This window comes from Ranitomeya variabilis, chromosome 2 (assembly GCF_051348905.1).
Source record: "Ranitomeya variabilis isolate aRanVar5 chromosome 2, aRanVar5.hap1, whole genome shotgun sequence".
Lineage (NCBI taxonomy): Eukaryota > Metazoa > Chordata > Amphibia > Anura > Dendrobatidae > Ranitomeya > Ranitomeya variabilis.
The window spans coordinates 363,874,951-363,894,660 of record NC_135233.1 but is presented as its reverse complement, the minus strand read 5'-3'; the positions used below and the strand labels follow the sequence as shown (position 1 = coordinate 363,894,660).

Here is a 19,710-nt window from a genome sequence, read left to right as displayed (position 1 = left end):
TGAGTCTTGTGGCTAAATCTCCAGGGTTGATTCATTTATTTCATATTGCTTGGATAGCACCAACATATTCCATAGCGCTGTACAGACGGTTTCCCTGGCCCAACTAGGGCGAATGCTCTAAATTCTCAATTTTACCCCCCACACGAGAGTCTGTTTCATAGTAGAAAATCAATGCCCCCCAAATCCTCTTTTGCACATTATTTTATGTTTTTGGTTTCTTTCTTGTCTTTATTTTAGTGCTCTTAGATTTAGTAATCTTTCTGTATTGTTGCTGTTTTTGATTAAGAAGTTACAGGATCCCTTCAATAAGATGTAAAATGTCATGCAAACATTTTTGTAGAATTCCACTGGAGCCCATTTGCACACGGAGTTTGCAACATTTCCATGTCTCAAATGTTGAATTTGCTGTAAGCATCTAGAAAATTGAAAATACAATGCAGCTTCATTGAAGAAATCCCAAAAATGCAAAAAAAAGGACTAAAAAAAACTTGTCTAAAAGAAAAGTGCAAAAATGAATTTGGCACAAACATAAAAATACCTAAAAACTTTTTTAAAAAAAAAATCACAAAAGGAAAAAAGTTGAACAGTGACAAAACTGACAAACACTTTCTAGAACAGAAAGATATCAGGACCAATTGTCGCCTCCCATCTCCCACCTCCGAGAAGCGAAAATCATGAATATTCCACGCCACAAAGACTCGTCACAAGGGTCAGTAGTTAAATCAGTTTATTATCTGACGTACATCCATGTGTCCCGTGTACAGGGTTAGTAAGAGCACGAGTTACAGGCAGATCACAAGATTTTACTCAGGGTTACAGGAAGGGGCCCCAGAACACGATTCAAAGGTGGGGTCCGCTATACGAGAGAATTAGTGATGTCCCCCACCCACCGGGGGTCATATAATAAAACACATCCTCACAAAGGTGTCCTATAAACCTGCACATATATCTGTATACAGGTAGGCTGTAAGTATATATATCTATACAGATCACTGCTACTGTGAATGTGTTGTGTGTGTTAGTCCAGATATGTATTGTGTATATGCTGCCATCTGTATATAGGTTGTGTATGATCCCCTCCGATTCGCCCAGTGAGCCCTCGGATGGGGTTGTGCTAGCTAATATTTAGCACGATGTACAGAGATACTTACTACTCACGGCACACAGAATACCCCATGCTACTATATACAGAGGAGGGGGCTGCATGCAGTGACCAGTTATACGGGACGGGAGCGAGAAATCCAGTGGGCAACTTCTTGACCGCATACCGCTAGGAATATACAACACTGACCCAATAGCCCTCCGCCTTTTGGATGGATTGGAACGAGACACTGGAGGATGATGGGAGGAAATTGGATATAAGATGATGAGAAGAACCGACAGAGAGATAAGAAAACACGGCAATCAAAAACACAGAAGGCATAACGAGTGGTGAAGGAGAGGCAACAACCAAAGATAAGAAGCTAGGAAACATTCAACATGTCAAAACCTTGAGGCCTCCATACGCGTGAAAGTTATCCAACTCTGGTGTACTATCGTGTGTATGGGGCCAGCCGACTCTTCCCTGCCAGATCTTAGCTGTATCTAGCCATGGCTTACTCCCCTCCACTAGCACGCTGATCCAAATTATGTATGGGTATGGTAGTAGTCAGAGTAGATGCCAATCGATTTGCAGGAGCAGGACCCAGTAACCTGTGGCCACTGTACGGGATCACTGAGAATCGACTCCTACCTCCCAGTATTTGTGACTCATCTTGCCATACGTGACATGACGCCAGGCCAACTAATTAAAAGAGAAGTCGCGGGTGCCGACCAGGAAGAGGTGGTTCTCAGGGCTCAAGTACACTGGCCACAGATCACTGACATGGCCGATGGACTGGGTCCTGAGAATCCATTTGCACCAACCCTAGCGGTAGTTGTCATCTGGACAAGGTTATGGGCACCTCAGGACTCGGAGGATTATAGATCTAGGCAGCAGACCTCATACTTTGGAAGAAACTTAAGGTACTGATATAAATTGGACTAAAGTTGACAAAAATAGATGATTCCAACCATAAAGAAGCTTTGTCTGGTGGAATACAACAATGAATAATCTTTTTAGCCAACTGGTAACACACCATTATCTTTTGGAATGAGGTTGGGATACAACAGAAGAATACCAGCTACGATTAACCATTTTTTTTAATGGTTCTACCATCAACCAATTTCTGTCTAATGTCTATGGCCTCCTTGGGGTGTGATGGACTATGGGCAAACTATAGAAGGCAACTGCAAATATAATTGAAGGAGGACTAGAAGATACAGTTTCAACATGAAGTGATGGGATGAGTGAGCAAATCGCACCCTAAGAAGACAATCCTTTGACGAGAAAAATTGGACAATGTCTTCAAACCATCAGTAGTTAAATAAACATTAAGGCATCATAAAACTACCGACATACAATAGCTATCAAGGGACTACAGGACTGGAACCAACGAGAAAGAGTGAGACACTACTAATTATGGTCGCTCTTTAACTATCACAAATTTCAATTAGAGAGTTGAGTAGCGGAAGACTATGTACAGTACATGACAAAATAATGTTCAATGTGACCTGATTTCTTCCATCATCCATGGAGACCAATTGGTGTCTTTACAATAGGACACATTGGCAACGTGTGTGGTGACTTGGGAAAGTCTAGAGATACAGTGATGTATACAGAAGAGTCTATAGAAAATGGATATGGTGGAGCTTGGGCATGCTACAGTATATACATACATCAAATCTCATTTTTTAGGTTTAACTTTACATTACATTCACTGTTTACAACCAAATATCCATTAATATCATAAAACTGGTCTTTCTCAAGTACTGTGTGATGACTACGTGGGATGGATTTCCAACCATGACTATATGAAGACATGGTGACATGGTGGACCATTGTTGGTCTCACTGTCCATTCCTAGTCATGGGCTGTGACTAGTGCTTGAGAATTGGATAAGGCTTATAAAATCTTGATGGGTCACCAAGGTTCCTCCACATTCCCAGCGATATCATACAATGGTCTTGACCACATGGAATGGATTTCCACCCAAGACTACATCACTATCTTTACTTATGAAGACCTGGTGGACCATCGTTGGCCTCTGTGACATTACCATTCCTTGTCATGGGCTCTGACTGGTGCTTGAGATTTGGCCATGCTTTGTATGATCTTGATGGGTTAGTGAAGTCCAACCACTTAACCGGTGATATCAAACAATCGGTCTTGATCAAATCCTGGGTGATGACTATATGAAATGGATTTCGGACCATGACTAAATCAATATAGAGATGTCATTAATTATGAAGACATGGTAGATCATTGTTGGTCTTAAAAACCATGGGTTGCAACTAGTACTAGAGATTTGGACAGGCCCTGTGTTTTCTTGATGGGTAAGCAAGATCCAACAACATGCCCAGGTATATCATACTTGGTGTTGGTGAAGTACTGTGTCATGACTACGTGGAATGGATTTCCAACCATGGCCACATCACTATTTTTAGTCATGAAGACATGGTGGACCATCGTTGCCTTCATTGGCAGTACGAGTCCCTAGTCATGGGCTGTAACTAGTCCAAGAAGTTTGACCAAGCCTTGTTTGATGTTGATAAAGCACTTTCTCAGCAATATCACACATAGTCTTGCTCTAGCACTGTGTGATGACTACTTGGACTGGATTTCTGAGCACAACTAAATCACTGTAGAGATGAGTTTAGATTAGAAAATATGGAAAACCATCTTTGGCCTCAGTGACATTACCAAATTTTAGTCATTGGTTGCAACTAGTATTAGAGATTTGGCCAAGACTTGTGTGATCTTGCTGGGTAGGCAAGGTCCAACCACTGACCCAGCTATATCATAAAATGGTCTTTATCAAGTTTTGGGTGATGACTATTTGGAATGATGGATTTTCAAACCATGATCACATCACTATCTCTAGTTATGAGAACATGGTGGACGATCGTTGGGTTCAGAGACATTACCAGTTTCCAGTCACGAGTTCAAACTAGTCCTAGAGATTTGGTCAAGCCTTGATGGGTCAGAGAAGTCCAAGCGCTTACCCAGCGATATCACACAACGGACTTGCTTCACTATTGAGTGATGACCACGTGGAATGGATTTCTGACCACAACTATAAAGATGACTTTAGTTACAAAGACATGGAAGACCATCATTGGACTCGGTGGAATTTGGCCAAGCATTGTATGATCTTGATGGGTCAATGACCATGAATGAACCAATTATACGAAGTGACTATTAGTTTCTACAGATTACAGGCCTATGAACTATTATTGTATCTCTTCTAGAAGTTTAATAGAAAATGAATGGCAGCTAGAGAAAAGCTTGGATAGTAATGTAGGGTCCTGCACTTGGTGTCCAGTTGAAGGTTCTGTTAAGGGAAGGAAGCAAGTAAAAACCTTCACTAGTACAAAGCAGGAACATCCTTACCCCCTCCTCCGGCATTTATTTTTGCACTGAATGAGACAGTGACACACAGAGGGGCCCCTGTTTTCAGAGGAACATTAGACAAGGCACTGGGGGAGTCAAGGGATGCAGACACAGACAGAAGGAGACGGAAGTCTGTGGCTCCAAATGACAGGGCTTAGGAGATGCAGGGTTGATTGGGAGAAAGGGTTAAGATTGCATCTCAGCCCGAAGCAGCCAGGGAAACCAACAGCAAAACAGCAACCTGAAGGAGAACAGAAAGGACAGTGAGTGCAGTGCAGAAAGAAAGCAAGCGCCCCTGCAATGACACGATGAACGAGATCTGCAGAGCTGATCAATGCATACAACTGAAAATAACGAAAACGCTTAAAGGGGTTCTCCTGCTTCAGCACCATCGGAAGACTAAAATACTGAGGTCTACAATTGGCAACCCAGTGCTTGGACCCCCGTGGTGCAAAAAACCATTGGTTACAAAGCACCAACCAATGAAATCAATAACATAACATAGCTGATCAGGGCATTCTCCAATGCTTCATTAGATGTCCTGAGCTAAGAAGTCCCAGAATTAGCTTTTAAATTGTTCAATCCTGTTTTGCAATATGGGTCGCCTTGCAATACGTGGATCACATGGTGTCTCGTTTTTGAGACCTCATCGATCAGCACTAAACTGTTATAGAACCTGGTGTTCAACTATCCTACAGTGCCTCCGCAGGAGAGACAAGGTATTGCACAGTTCACCATTGAAATTAATGGGCTGAAGTGCAGGGTCCTCCAGAGCGAAAGATGTTTTTGAAGCTTCTCTCGTCTCCAGTCAATACAGAAAAATCTAAATTATTAAAGAGTTAGTCCCAACATTTAAAGTTCTCACCTATCTACTGGATAAGTGAGAAGATCGATCAGGGTCAGATCAATGGAAACCCCACTGATCCAGAGAACGGGACTCAAACAATCCCATAGAGACTGAATAGAGCAGTGCCGAGTGGAGGCGACACCACCGCTTGGTTCCCTCTTGGCATTTTGTAGCTCCACTCTCAGGATCGATGGGGGTCCTAGTGGATGGGAATAACCCTTGGTTCTTATACCCCTCAATAGCCCACCAATGTCTCTATATTATGGCAGCAGATGAAAAAGCATGTGCCAAGAGGTGTCCATCCCAGCCGCCGATGTACCCTACTGCACATGCGCTAGTAATATCCAGGACTTGTGTGTGCAAGAATTTCATTAGAGGTTGCATGGTCGCTTGTTTTATAAAATTCTATGCGCCTGGATATATCCTGGTTTAACGTATCAGGTAGAAGCGGAGGACCCCTTTAACAAGAGAGTACGGTACATTTACAACATTTGATTAAAAAATATAAATGCAGAGCAAAAAAGCAAAAAAAAAAAAAGAATAATGAACGTAGTACAGATAGACAACGCAAATGGATGGAAATAGTAAGTGCAGAGCAGATAATGCATACAGAGACAGACATACAATCCAGGGAGGGGGCTAGTGCTAAACAATCGTGGAAGGTCATGTGGACTGAAACACCAGTGGAAATGAGTACAGTGGTGTTGCCGATGGCAACTAATCAAGTTCTAGATCTTAATCTGGAAATAAAAGCTGATTGGTTGTTATGGGTAACACCGGAGTTCTTGTTTGCACTGCCAATCATATAACACATGATACAAGAAATGCATGGATATAGTATATAACAAGTGCGTACAATGCATAGTGACTGAATACAGTAGACAGATACAGTTTAGGCCGTGTATTTAGTGCAGACACATAAGAATGTTATTTCCTTTATACATGTATACAGCTCCCATTGACTTCAATACGAGCTGTATAAAACCACATACTATTAGCTCCCCCTAGTGGTGGCTATATGCAACCAGAATTCTATAATATATCATATCAGAAAAGCAGAGCTCCCACTAAACCTATACTGGAAAATTAATGAGTGTCTCTGTCACTACCAAAGGTACAGAGTCGAATCTGGAAAAACCACGAAAAGGCCGCTCTGCTCTGTACTTTTGCAGCCTTTTCATAGTTTACCATACTCATTCACCTGATTGGGGAGTCATATCCCCATTTATTTGATATTGATTACTTATCCTAAGAATAGGCCATCAATAATTAAACTTCTGGAAAAATCCCTTTAAGAAAGGTGAACTCCATTTCATGGGGTTCCCAATTGGGCCTGTTTTATGAGAACCCTATGATTTTGACGTTTGCCACTTTCAGATACTATTTAGGGGCCAAGTTATTAAAATTGTCTAAAAGGAGCAGCCTGCATCACAATAGTTACAGTGTAACCGTCATTTACATGTATATTTCTGAAATGAATAGTACACAACGTTGTGATAGATCTTATCAGGGAAATCTGCTTCTTTCTTCTCCTGGACTGATGTTTCATTCTAGGTTCTAGGGTAAAATTAATAAAATCTGCGTTCAGTGCTGACAGATTTTCAAACTACTGAGATAAGAGGTGACAGTTGGTGCTCATAAAGTTCTATGGAGGGGGAGGAGCCTGGCGGAGAGACAAACATTCCGCTGAAACGACAGTTACAATTTAAATAAAAGCTGAGCTCTGATTGGTTGATATTGTTAAACAGTTTTTCTTTTAGAGAGTTTCTAAAATTATCCCATAAATAAAATATATCACCTATCCATAGGAGATGTGATAAATGTATTATCGCTGGGGGTCCGATTACTGAGACCAATCAAGAAAACTGGGGGTACCAAAACTTCCTGTATGAACGGAGCACTGCGTGTTTATCATGCAAATTCACTGCCATTCAACACATAGGGCTTAAAGGATTTGTCCACTTTCATTTTTTTTTACTTAAATGCTTGTAATTTGGGCTAAAAATATTTGTGCAATTGGGTTTCATTAACAAATTGTCACTGTTTGTCTCCTAGTCATCTATAACCTCCATATTATACAGTCTATTACTGGCTGCAGAATGAGTTAGCTGAAAGTCTGTCAGTGAGCCCGCTAAGATAAGGAGTTTGTAACTCTGTTATCTGTCTTTTTCTGAGCTCCTCTCAGCCTATTTATGAACACAAAACGCATCAAAGATGAATGTGCCGGGAAATAAAGAGCCTGTAAAAGTGCAATATTTTTAATGAAACTCAATTGCTAAAATTATTTTTAGCCCCCAAAATATGTATTCAAGCAAAAAAAAATCCACAAAAATCAACAACCCCAGCTTCAGACCATGGACTTATCATACCGTACATTTATAATCTATCCAGAGGATAGGTGAGGGTGATAAATATTGTTTTTGGGACAACCCCTTTAAATTTTTTCTAGCTGCCACTATTCTCTTAAAAAAGATAAGCAAATCTACAGAATATAGTAGAATCAATCCAGATAAGAAACCCGCAAATCAGTTCAGCCAGCACATTGCAATGGTCGCCAAACAGCTGAAAAACCAATTGAATTTGCTCCTCTCTAGCTGTGTTTCTGTCTTGAAAATATTACTTTGGATGAAATAAAACTCTTGCACATTTTATTTCCTACCATATTCTTGAAACAAGATTTAGCTGTTTCTGAAACTATTGAGAAAAAAACATTTACTAAACTGTAACAGTACTAGTCTCACAAGTGGTGTTAGATGGCATTCAACTGAAAAGGATCTGAGAGAGAAGCATTGCGAGGAGAGATCTGGCAATCTGTAAGATTCTTCTGTTTACCATTCTCCTGTTTTTATGAAATCGGTACCTGCCATGAGAGGTTGTATAGGAAAACTGGCATCCAACTAAAAAAGGACATAAGGGAGGAGGGCTGTGAGCAATACTGGTATCCAACTAAAAAGGACATAAGGGAGAAGGGCTGTGAGCAATGCTCATATCTAACTAAAAAGGACATAAGGGAGGAGGGCTTTGAGCAATACTGGTATCTAACTAAAAAGGACATAAGGGAGGAGGGCTGTGAGCAATACTGGTATCTAACTAAAAAGGACATAAGGGAGGAGGGCTGTGAGCAATACTGGTATCTAACTAAAAAGGACATAAGGGAGGAGGGCTGTGAACAATACTGATATCTAACTAAAAGGACATAAGGGAGGAGGGCTGTGAACAATACTGGTATCTAACTAAAAGGACATAAGGGAGGAGGGCTGTGAACAATACTGATATCTAACTAAAAAGGGACATATGGGAGGAGGCCTGTGTTATGATCCGGTGACCTTGGAGCCGCATGAAACTTTCTCTGGAGTAGGTGGAAACTATACTGACCGCAGATCCTGAACTAACACCGCAACTAGAAGTAGCCGTGGGGTGTGCCTAACAAACCCTAGACACCTCGACACAGCCGGAGGACTAAATACCCCTATAGATGGAAATAGGAATACTTCCATGCCTCAGAGCAGAACCCCAAAGGAAAGGCAACCCCCACAAATATTGACTGTGAGTAGGAGAAGAAAAGACACACGCAGGCAGAAAACAAGATTTAGCAAAAGAGGCCACTCTAGCTAAATAGGAAAGGATAGGACAGAATACTAGGCGGTCAGTATTAAAACCCTTCAAAAAATATCCACAGCAGATAATACAAAAAATTCCACAATCTAACTAAAGACGTGGAATGAATATCTGCAACCCCAGAGAATCCAACAAGACTGAGAAAATACTGACACAATCTAAGCTGGACAAGAAAACACAAAAGAATAGCACTGAATCATGAAGCACGCAGCATGTGTGCCACAGAAAAAAAAACAGACACTTAACTTTGCTGATTTGGCAGAAAGGCAGGAGGAACCAGGCAGATGTCCAACACCTCCCAACAACAATTGACAACTGGCAAGGACTAATGGATCCTGCACACCTAAATACCCCAGTCAGAACTGCAATCAGCAGAAACACCTGACCAGGACTGCAACTCAGGGACAACTGCATTACCACCTACCACCACCGGAGGGAACCCAAAAGCAGAATTCACAACAGTACCCCCCCCTTGAGGAGGGGTCACCGAACCCTCACCAGCGCCCCCAGGCCGATCAGGACGAGCCAGATGAAAGGTACGGACCAAATCAGCAGCATGGACATCAGAAGCAAAAACCCAAGAATTATCCTCCTGGCCATAACCCTTCCATTTGACAAGGTACTGAAGCCTCCGCCTCGAAAAACGAGAATCCAAAATCTTCTCAACCACATACTCCAACTCCCCATCAACCAACACAGGGGCCCGAGGATCAACAGAGGGAACAACGGGCACCACATATTTCCGCAATAAAGATCTATGGAAGACATTATGGATAGCAAAAGAGGCCGGAAGCGCCAATCGAAAAGACACCGGATTAATAATCCCAGAAATCCTATAAGGACCAATAAACCGAGGCTTAAACTTAGGGGAAGAAACCTTCATAGGAACATGACGGGAAGACAACCAAACCAGATCCCCAACCCAAAGCTGGGAACCAACACACCGACGACGGTTAGCAAAACGTTGAGCCTCCTCCTGAGACAACACCAAATTGTCCACCACATGAGCCCAAATCTGCTGCAACCTGTCAACCACAGAATCCACACCAGGACAGTCAGAAGGCTCAACCTGCCCAGAAGAAAAACGAGGATGAAAACCAAAATTACAAAAGAAAGGCGAAACCAAAGTAGCTGAACTAGCCCGATTATTAAGGGCAAACTCGGCCAATGGCAAAAAGGCCTCCCAATCATCCTGATCAGCAGACACAAAGCATCTCAAATAGGTCTCCAAGGTCTGATTAGTTCGCTCGGTCTGGCCATTTGTCTGAAATGCAGAAGAAAAAGACAAATCAATGCCCAGCCTAGCACAAAAGGCCCGCCAAAACCTAGAAACAAACTGGGAACCTCTGTCGGACACAATATTCTCCGGAATACCATGCAAACAAACCACATGCTGAAAAAACAACGGAACCAAATCTGAAGAGGAAGGCAATTTAGGCAAAGGCACCAAATGAACCATCTTAGAAAACCGGTCACAAACAACCCAGATAACAGACATCCTCTGGGAAACCGGAAGATCAGAAATAAAATCCATAGAAATATGCGTCTAGGGCCTCTCAGGGACCGGCAATGGCAAAAGTAACCCACTAGCACGGGAACAACAAGGCTTGGCCCGCGCACAAGTCCCACAGGACTGCACAAAAGAACGCACATCACGCGACAAGGAAGGCCACCAAAAGGACCTACCAACCAAATCTCTGGTACCAAAAATACCAGGATGACCAGCTAATACGGAACAGTGAACCTCAGAAATCACTCTACTAGTCCATCTGTCAGGAACAAACAATTTCCCCACAGGACAGCGGTCAGGTCTGTCAGCCTGAAATTCCTGAAGAACCCGCCGTAAATCAGGGAAAATGGCAGAAAGGACCACCCCTTCTTTCAGAATGCCGACCGGTTCAAGGACCTCAGGAGAATCAGGCAAAAAACTCCTAGAAAGGGCATCAGCCTTAATATTCTTAGAACCCGGAAGATACGAAACCACAAAATCAAAACGGGAAAAAAACAAGGACCATCGAGCCTGTCTAGGACTCAGCCGTTTGGCAGACTCGAGGTAAATCAGATTCTTATGATCAGTCAGGACCACAATACGATGCTTAGCTCCCTCAAGCCAATGTCCCCACTCCTCAAACGCCCACTTCATAGCCAACAACTCCCGATTGCCGACATCATAATTGCGTTCAGCAGGCGAAAACTTGCGGGAGAAGAAGGCACACGGTTTCATCAAGGAACCCACAGAATCCCTCTGAGACAAAACGGCCCCTGCCCCAATCTCAGAGGCGTCAATCTCAACCTGAAACGGAAGGGAAACATCCGGTTGGCGCAACACCGGAGCAGAAGTAAATCGGCATTTAAGCTCCTGAAAGGCAGAGACAGCCGCAGAGGACCAATTCGCCACATCAGCGCCTTTCTTCGTCAAATCGGTCAAGGGTTTAACCACGCTGGAGAAATTAGCAATGAAACGGCGATAAAAATTTGCAAAACCACAAAATTTCTGAAGGCTCTTCACAGATGTGGGTTGAATCCAATCATAAATGGCCTGAACCTTAACCGGATCCATCTCCATAGATGAGGGAGAAAAAATGAAGCCCAAAAAAGAAACCTTCTGCACCCCAAAGAGGCACTTAGACCCCTTCACAAACAAAGCATTGTCACGAAGGATCTGAAATAACATCCTGACCTGTTCCACATGAGACTCCCAAACATCAGAAAAAAATCAAAATATCGTCCAAATATACAATCAAGAATTTATCAATATAATTCCGGAAGATATCATGCATGAAAGATTGAAAAACAGATGGAGCATTAGTGAGCCCGAACGGCATCACAAGGTATTCAAAATGGCCTTCGGGCGTATTAAACGCAGTTTTCCATTCATCACCCTGTTTAATACGAACAAGATTATATGCCCCCCGAAGGTCAATCTTAGTAAACCAACTAGCCCCCTTAATCCTAGCAAACAAATCAGAAAGCAAAGGTAAAGGGTATTGAAACTTGACCGTGATCTTATTCAAGAGGCGATAATCAATACAAGGTCTCAAGGAGCCATCCTTCTTAGCAACAAAAAAAAATCCCGCTCCCAACGGTGAAGAAGATGGCCGAAAATGACCTTTCTCCAAAGACTCCTTAACATAACTCCGCATGGCGGTATGTTCAGTGTTGTGAAATTGGATTTTGGGCTCCCCCGGTGGCCACTGGTGGAATTGAACTGGTGTGCATCATCCCCTCTGTTCACCTGTTTCCATCAGGATGTGGGAGTCGCTATTTAACCTTGCTCCTCTGTCACTTCCATGCCGGTCAACATTGTAATCAGAAGCCTTTCTGTGCATGTTCCTGCTGCTAGACAACTCCCAGCTAAGTTGGACTTTAGTCCTCGTTTGTTTTTGCATTTTGTTCCAGTTCACAGCTGTAGTTTCGTTTCTGTGTCTGGAAAGCTCTTGTGATCTGAAATTGCCACTCTGATGTTATGAGTTAATACTAGAGTCTTAAAGTAATTTCAGGATGGTATTTTGATAGGGTTTTCAGCTGACCATGAAAGTGCCCTTTCTGTCTTCCTGCTATCTAGTAAGCGGACCTCAATTTTGCTAAACCTATTTTCATACTACGTTTGTCATTTCATCTAAAATCACCGCCAATATATGTGGGGGCCTCTGTCTGCCTATCGGGGAAATTTCTCTAGAGGTGAGCCAGGACTATATTTTCCTCTGCCAGGATTAGTTAGTCCTCCGGCCGGCGCTGGGCGTCTAGGGATAAAACGCAGGCTACGCTACCCGGCTACTGTTAGTTGTGCGGCAGGTTTAGTTCATGGTCAGTTTAGTTTCCATCCTTCCAAGAGCTAGTACTTATGTTTGCTGGGCTATGTTCTCTTGCCATTGAGAACCATAACAGTTCAGGCACAGACAGGTTGAAAAGTCGGCCCTTAGGAATCTTACTGCCTGGAATCAAGTCAATCGCACAATCACAGTCCCTGTGTGGTGGAAGGGAACTGGACTTGGGCTCATCGAATACATCCTGAAAATCAGACAAAAACTCTGGAATTTCAGAAGAGGAAGAAGAGGAGATTGACATCAAAGGAACATCATTATGAACCCCCTGACAACCCCAACTAGTCACAGACATAGACTTCCAATCCAACACAGGATTATGTACCTGCAACCACGGGAAACCCAGCACGATAACATCATGCAAATTATGCAACACCAGAAATCGACAATCTTCCTGATGGGCTGGCGCCATGTGCATGGTCACCTGTGTCCAAAACTGAGGCTTATTTTTAGCCAAAGGTGTAGCATCAATCCCCCTTAAAGGAATAGGGTTCTGCAAAGGCTGCAAGGGAAAACCACAATGCCTGGCAAACTCAAAATCCATTAAGTTCAAGGCGGCGCCTGAATCCACAAACGCCATGACAGAAAATGATGACAATGAGCAGATCAAGGACACCGATAACAGAAATTTAGGTTGTACAGTACTGATGGTAAATGAACTAGCGATCCTTTTTGTCCGCTTAGGGCAGACTGAAATGACATGAGAAGCGTCGCCACAATAATAACACAACCTATTCTGACGTCTGAGTCCTTGTCGTTCTGTCCTAGACAGAATCCTATCACACTGCATTGGCTCAGGAATTGGCTCTGAGGACGACGCCACAGCGCGCACAGTTCTACGCTCCCGCAAACGCCGATCAATCTGAATGGCCAGACATAGAATCACTCAGACCGGAAGGCGTGGGAAACCCCACCATAACATCTTTAACGGATTCAGAAAGACCCTTTCTGAAAATTGCCGCCAAAGCATCATCATTCCATTTAGTCAACACAGACCATTTTCTGAATTTCTGACAATACAATTCTGCCGCCTCTTGACCCTGAGACAGGGCCAACAAGGTCTTCTCCGCTTGATCCACAGAATTCGGTTCATCATATAATAATCCTAAAGCCTGAAAAAAGGAGTCTACATTAAGCAAAGCAGGATTCCCAGATTCCAGAGAAAATGCCCAATCCTGTGGATCACCACGCAGCAGGGAGATGACGATTTTAACCTGCTGAATGGAATCACCGGAGGATCGAGGTCTAAAAGCAAAAAACAGTTTACAATTGTTTTTAAAACTCAAAAATTTGGACCTGTCACCAAAAAACAAATCAGGAGTAGGAATCTTTGGTTCTTAAACAGGAGTCTGAACAATATAATCAGAAATACCCTGTACCCTAGCAGCAAGCTGGTCTACACGAGAAGCTAATTCCTGAACATCCATGCTAGCACAAGACTCCTCAGCCACCCATAGATAAAGAGGGAAAAAAAGACAAAACAGACTGCAGAAAAAAAAAATGGCTCAACACCTTTCTTCCCTTCTTCTGAGATGCATTTAGCTCATTATTGGCCAGTTGTACTGTTATGATCCGGTGACCTTGGAGCCGCATGAAACTTTCTCTGGAGTAGGTGGGAACTATACTGACCGCAGATCCTGAACTAACACCGCAACTAGAAGTAGCTGTGGGGTGTGCCTAACAAACCCTAGACACCTCGACACAGCCGGAGGACTAAATACCCCTATAGATGGAAATAGGAATACTACCTTGCCTCAGAGCAGAACCCCAAAGGAAAGGCAGCCCCCACAAATATTGACTGTGAGTAGGAGAAGAAAATACACACGCAGGCAGAAAACAAGATTTAGCAAAAGAGGCCACTCTAGCTAAATAGGAAAGCATAGGACAGAATACTAGGCGGTCAGTATTAAAACCCTTCAAAAAATATCCACAGCAGATAATACAAAAAATTCCACAATCTAACTAAAGACGTAGAATGAATATCTGCAACCCCAGAGAATCCAACAAGACTGAGAAAATACTGACACAATCTACGCTGGACAAGAAAACACAAAAGAATAGCACTGAATCATGAAGCACACAGCATGTGTGCCACAGAAAAAAAACCCAGACACTTATCTTTGCTGATTTAGCAGAAAGGCAGGAGGAACCAGGCAGAGGTCCAACACCTCCCAACAATTGACAACTGGCAAGGGCTAATGGATCCTGCACACCTAAATACCCAAGTCAGAACTGCAATCAGCAGAAACACCTGACCAGGACTGCAACTCAGGGACAACTGCATTACCACCTACCACCACCGGAGGGAACCCAAAAGCAGAATTCACAACAGGCTGTGAGCAATACTGGTATCTAACTAAAAAGGAAGTAAGGGAGGAGGGCTGTGAGCAATACTGGTATCTAACTAAAAAGGACATAAGGGAAGAGGGCTGTGAGCAATACTGGTATCTAACTAAAAAGGACATAAGGGAGGAGGGCTGTGAGCAATACTGGCATCTAACTAAAAGGACATAAGGGAGGAGGGCTGTGTGAGCAATACTGGTATCTAACTAAAAAGGACATAGGGAGGAGGGCTGTGAGCAATACTGGTATCTAACTAAAAAGGACATAAGGGAGGAGGGCTGTGAGCAATACTGGCATCTAACTAAAAGGACATAAGGGAGGAGGGCTGTGTGAGCAATACTGGCATCTAACTAAAAGGACATAAGGGAGGAGGGCTGTGAGCAATACTGGTATCTAACTAAAAAGGACATAAGGGAGGAGGGCTGTGTGAGCAATACTGGCATCTAACTAAAAGGACATAAGGGAGGAGGGCTGTGTGAGCAATACTGGCATCTAACTAAAAGGACATAAGGGAGGAGGGCTGTGAGCAATACTGGTATCTAACTAAAAAGGACATAAGGGAGGAGGGCTGTGAGCAATACTGGTATCTAACTAAAAGGACATAAGGGAGGAGGGCTGTGAACAATACTGATATCTAACTAAAAAGGACATAAGGGAGGAGGGCTGTGAGCAATACTGGTATCTAACTAAAAAGGACATAAGGGAGAAGGGCTGTGAGCAATACTGGTATCTAACTAAAAAGGACATAAGGGAGGAGGGCTGTGAACAATACTGGTATCTAACTAAAAAGGACATAAGGGGGGAGGGCTGTGAACAATACTGGTATCTAACTAAAAAGGACATAAGGGAGGAGGGCTGTGAGCAATACTGGTATTTAATTAAAAGGGACATAAGTGAAGAGGGTTGTGAGCAATACTGGTATCTAGCTAAAAAGGACATAAGGGAGGAGGGCTGTGAGCAATACTGGTATCTACGGTAATTAAGAGGGAAGAGGGTTGTGAGCAGAGATCTGACATGTTGGAAGACTCTCTTCTACACAATGATTCTTAAATTAGTTAGTCTGACTGTCATGAGAGGTATAGGATGCTGGCATCCAACTAAAAAGGACATAAAGGAGTAGGGCTATGAGCAATACTGGCATCTAACTAAAAAGGATATAAGGGATATAAGGGAGGAGGGCTGTGAACAATACTGGCATCCAACTAAAAAGGACAGAAGAAAGGAGGGCCGTGAGCACTACTGGCATCTAACTAAAAAGGACATAAGGGAGGAGGGCTGTGAGCAATGCTGGCATCCAACTAAAAAGGACAGAAGAAAGTAGGGCTGTGAGCAATACTGGTATCTAACTAAGTTCGAAAACTCTGTAAGACTCTCTTCTTTATAATCCTTATTAAATTGGTAAGTGTGACTGTTACGAGATGTTGTATAGGAATGCTAGAATCTAACTAAAAAGGACCTGAGGGAGGAGCATAAGAGGCGGAGATCTGACAATCCATAAGACGCTTTTCTTTACAGTGCTCCTTATTCAATATGTAAGTGTGACTGTCATGAAAGGTTGTATAGGATTCTGGCAACCAACTAAAAAGGACATAAGGTAGGAGCACAGATCTTATACTCTGTAAAAAATCTCTTCTTTATAATCCTCCTCATTAAATCTGTAAGTGTGACTGTTACAAGATGATGTATAGGAAAGCTACAATCCAAAAACAACCTGAGAAAGGAGCAAAGTGGGCAGAGATCTGACAATCTGTAAAACTCTTCTTTACAATGCTCCTTATTAAATTTGTAAGTGTGGCTGCCATGAGAGGTTGTATAGGATTCTGGTATTCAACTAAAAAGGACATAAAGGAGGATAACTGTGAGCACAGATCTAATACTCTGTAAGACTCTCTTCTTTATAATCCTCCTTATCAAATCTGTGAGTGTGACTGTCATTAGATGTTGTATAAAATGTTGGCATCCAACTAAAAAGGACCTGAGCAAGGAGCATAGTGAGCAAAGATCTGACAGTCTGTCAGACCAGACTCTCTTCTATACAATTGGTAAGTCTGATTGTCATGAGAGTTTGTATAGGATGTCGCCATCCAACTGAAAAGGACATAAGGGAAGAGCACTGTGAGCACAGATCTAATACTCTGTAAGACTCTCTTCTTCATAATCCTCTTTATCAAATCTGTGAGTGACTTTTCATGAGATGTTGTATAAGATGTTGGCATCCAACTAAAAAGGACCTGAAGGAGGCGGATTGTGAGCAGAGGTCTGACAATCTGTAAGACTCTTCTATACAATTCTCCTTATTAAATCGGTGAGTCTGACTGTCATGAGAGGTTGTATAGGATGTATATGATACTAGAATTCAACTGAAAAGGACATAAGGGAGGAGCAAGTCTACTTTTACAATGCTCCTCCTTCAAGTCCTTTTCAGTTGAATTCCAGCCCACTATATAATTAGATGCCAGTGGATAGAATCTCAATGTTCGCTTCTTTATCCTGCAGACAATCAATATTTTCAGCTCATAAGAATGTGGGTCTCTGAGACGGCGGTTGTTCCATCCGTCACTGCTGCATTTGATATAATATTAGCGCACAGCTTGGTTCTACAATTGACAGTTACAAGAAAAGCTCCGCAGCCGACTGATACAAGATGCGCTGACACGAGCGGTATACAGAGGTCTCAGATACATTGCTAGGTGTGTGTGCGTCCTATGGGCAGCAGTGATACCTGGACAGAGAATTTTCCGATGCGAGTTCTTTCGGTGTCCGCACAGTGTTGAAGTTGCGTTTTGGTTGCGACACTGGAGAGAACAAAAAATCGGGAGAAAAGCAAAAGATGAAATATTCTCCGATACATATTCAGGATGGCAGTGCCCGCTGGAAAAGTATAATCCTCATTTCATGCTCCCAACTCATCCTACCTCATTGGTGACAAGTTTCTTTTATCCCGACTCTCAAGGGAATTTGTCATCAGAAAATGACCCGTGTCATGAAATCAGGTATTGCTGAACATTTTTTATGTTTTTTGATATCAATAATAAAAAAAAAATGCAGTTTTCCTACTGCTCACTAGGCCTAATACTAGACTCTGACTTCCTGTTCTTCATGTGAATATCAGCAGCAGTAGACTGACTCAGACTCTAATTGTTTATATAACAGTATAAACTAGGCATGCTCCAATCTCATAAAAGTTAATTGAGAAGGGAGAGGGAAGAGGTGAGCTGTGACATCACCTATTGTGAATGGCGGATCCTATGTTATCTACTGTATATAGAGGCGTTATCAGTCATTGTACAGGAGGAGGTGAGCTGTAATATCACCTATTGTGAATGGTGGATCCGGTGTTATCTACTGTATATAGAGGAGTTATCAGTCATTGTACAAGAGGAAGAGGAGGTGAGCTGTGATATCACCTATTGTGAATGGTGGAACCTGTGTTATCAGTCATTGTACAGGAGGAGGAGGAGGTGAGCTGTGACATCACCTATTGTGAATGGTGGATCCTGTGTTATCTACTGTATATAAAGGTGTTATCAGTCATTGTAAAGGAGGAAGAGGAGGTGAGCTGTGACATCACCTATTGTGAATGGTGGATCCTGTGTTATCTACTGTATATAGAGGTGTTATCAGTCATTGTACAGGAGAAGGAGGTGAGCTGTGACATCACCTATTGTGAATGGTGGATCCTGTGTTATCTACTGTATATATAGAGGTGTTATCAGTCATTGTACAGGAGGAGGAGGTGAGCTGTGACATCACCTATGGTGGATCCTGTGTTATCTACTGTATATAGAGGTGTTATCAGTCATTGTACAGGAGAAGGAGGTGAGCTGTGACATCACCTATTGTGAATAGTGCATCCTGTGTTATCTACTGTATATAGAGGTGTTATCAGTCATTGTACAGGAGGAAGAGGAGGTGAGCTGTGATATCACCTATTGTGAATGGTGGATCCTGTGTTATCAATCATTGTACAGGAGAAGGAGGTGAGCTGTGACATCACCTATTGTGAATGGTGGATCCTGTGTTATCTACTGTATATCGAGGTGTTATCAGTCATTGTGGAGGAGGAGGAGGTGAGCTGTGATATCACCTATTGTGAATGGTGGATCCTGTGTTAACACCTCTATATACAGTAGATATCAGTCATTGTACAGGAGGGGGAGGAGGTGAGCTGTGACATCACCTATTGTGAATGGTGGATCCTGTGTTATCTACTGTATATAGAGGTGTTATCAGTCATTGTACAGGAGGAGGAGGTGAGCTGTGACATCACCTATTGTGAACGGTGGATAGTGTTTTATCTACTGTATAGAGAGGTGTTATCAGTCATTGTACAGGAGGAGGAGGTGAGCTGTGACATCACCTATTGTGAATGGTGGATAGTGTTTTATCTACTGTATAGAGAGGTGTTATCAGTCATTGTACAGGAGGAGGAGGTGAGCTGTGACATCACCTATTGTGAATGGTGAATCCTGTGTTATCTGCTGTATATGGAGGTGTTATCAATCATTGTATAGGAGAAGGAGGTGAGCTGTGACATTATCAAGCTGCTAAAAAGTCATCTGTGCAGAGCAGCAAGTAGGAGTCTAATATTTGGCCAAGTTGCCAGC

General features: G+C 42.7%; 1 protein-coding gene across 2 annotated transcripts in view; it reads right to left on the bottom strand.

The window, feature by feature from the left end:
* Nucleotides 1-712: 712 nt before the first annotated feature.
* CLIP3 (CAP-Gly domain containing linker protein 3) overlaps nucleotides 713-19,710 on the bottom strand; it is a 37,681-nt gene continuing 18,683 nt past the window's right edge. For both annotated transcript variants that reach the window (XM_077285760.1, XM_077285761.1), the window contains exons 13-14: nucleotides 17,826-17,898; nucleotides 713-4,712 (exon numbers count right to left, since the gene is read on the bottom strand). In XM_077285760.1, coding sequence (XP_077141875.1) covers nucleotides 4,658-4,712; nucleotides 17,826-17,898 — 128 coding nt within the window. In that variant the 3' untranslated portion in view covers nucleotides 713-4,657. The remainder of the gene's footprint in view (nucleotides 4,713-17,825; nucleotides 17,899-19,710) is intronic.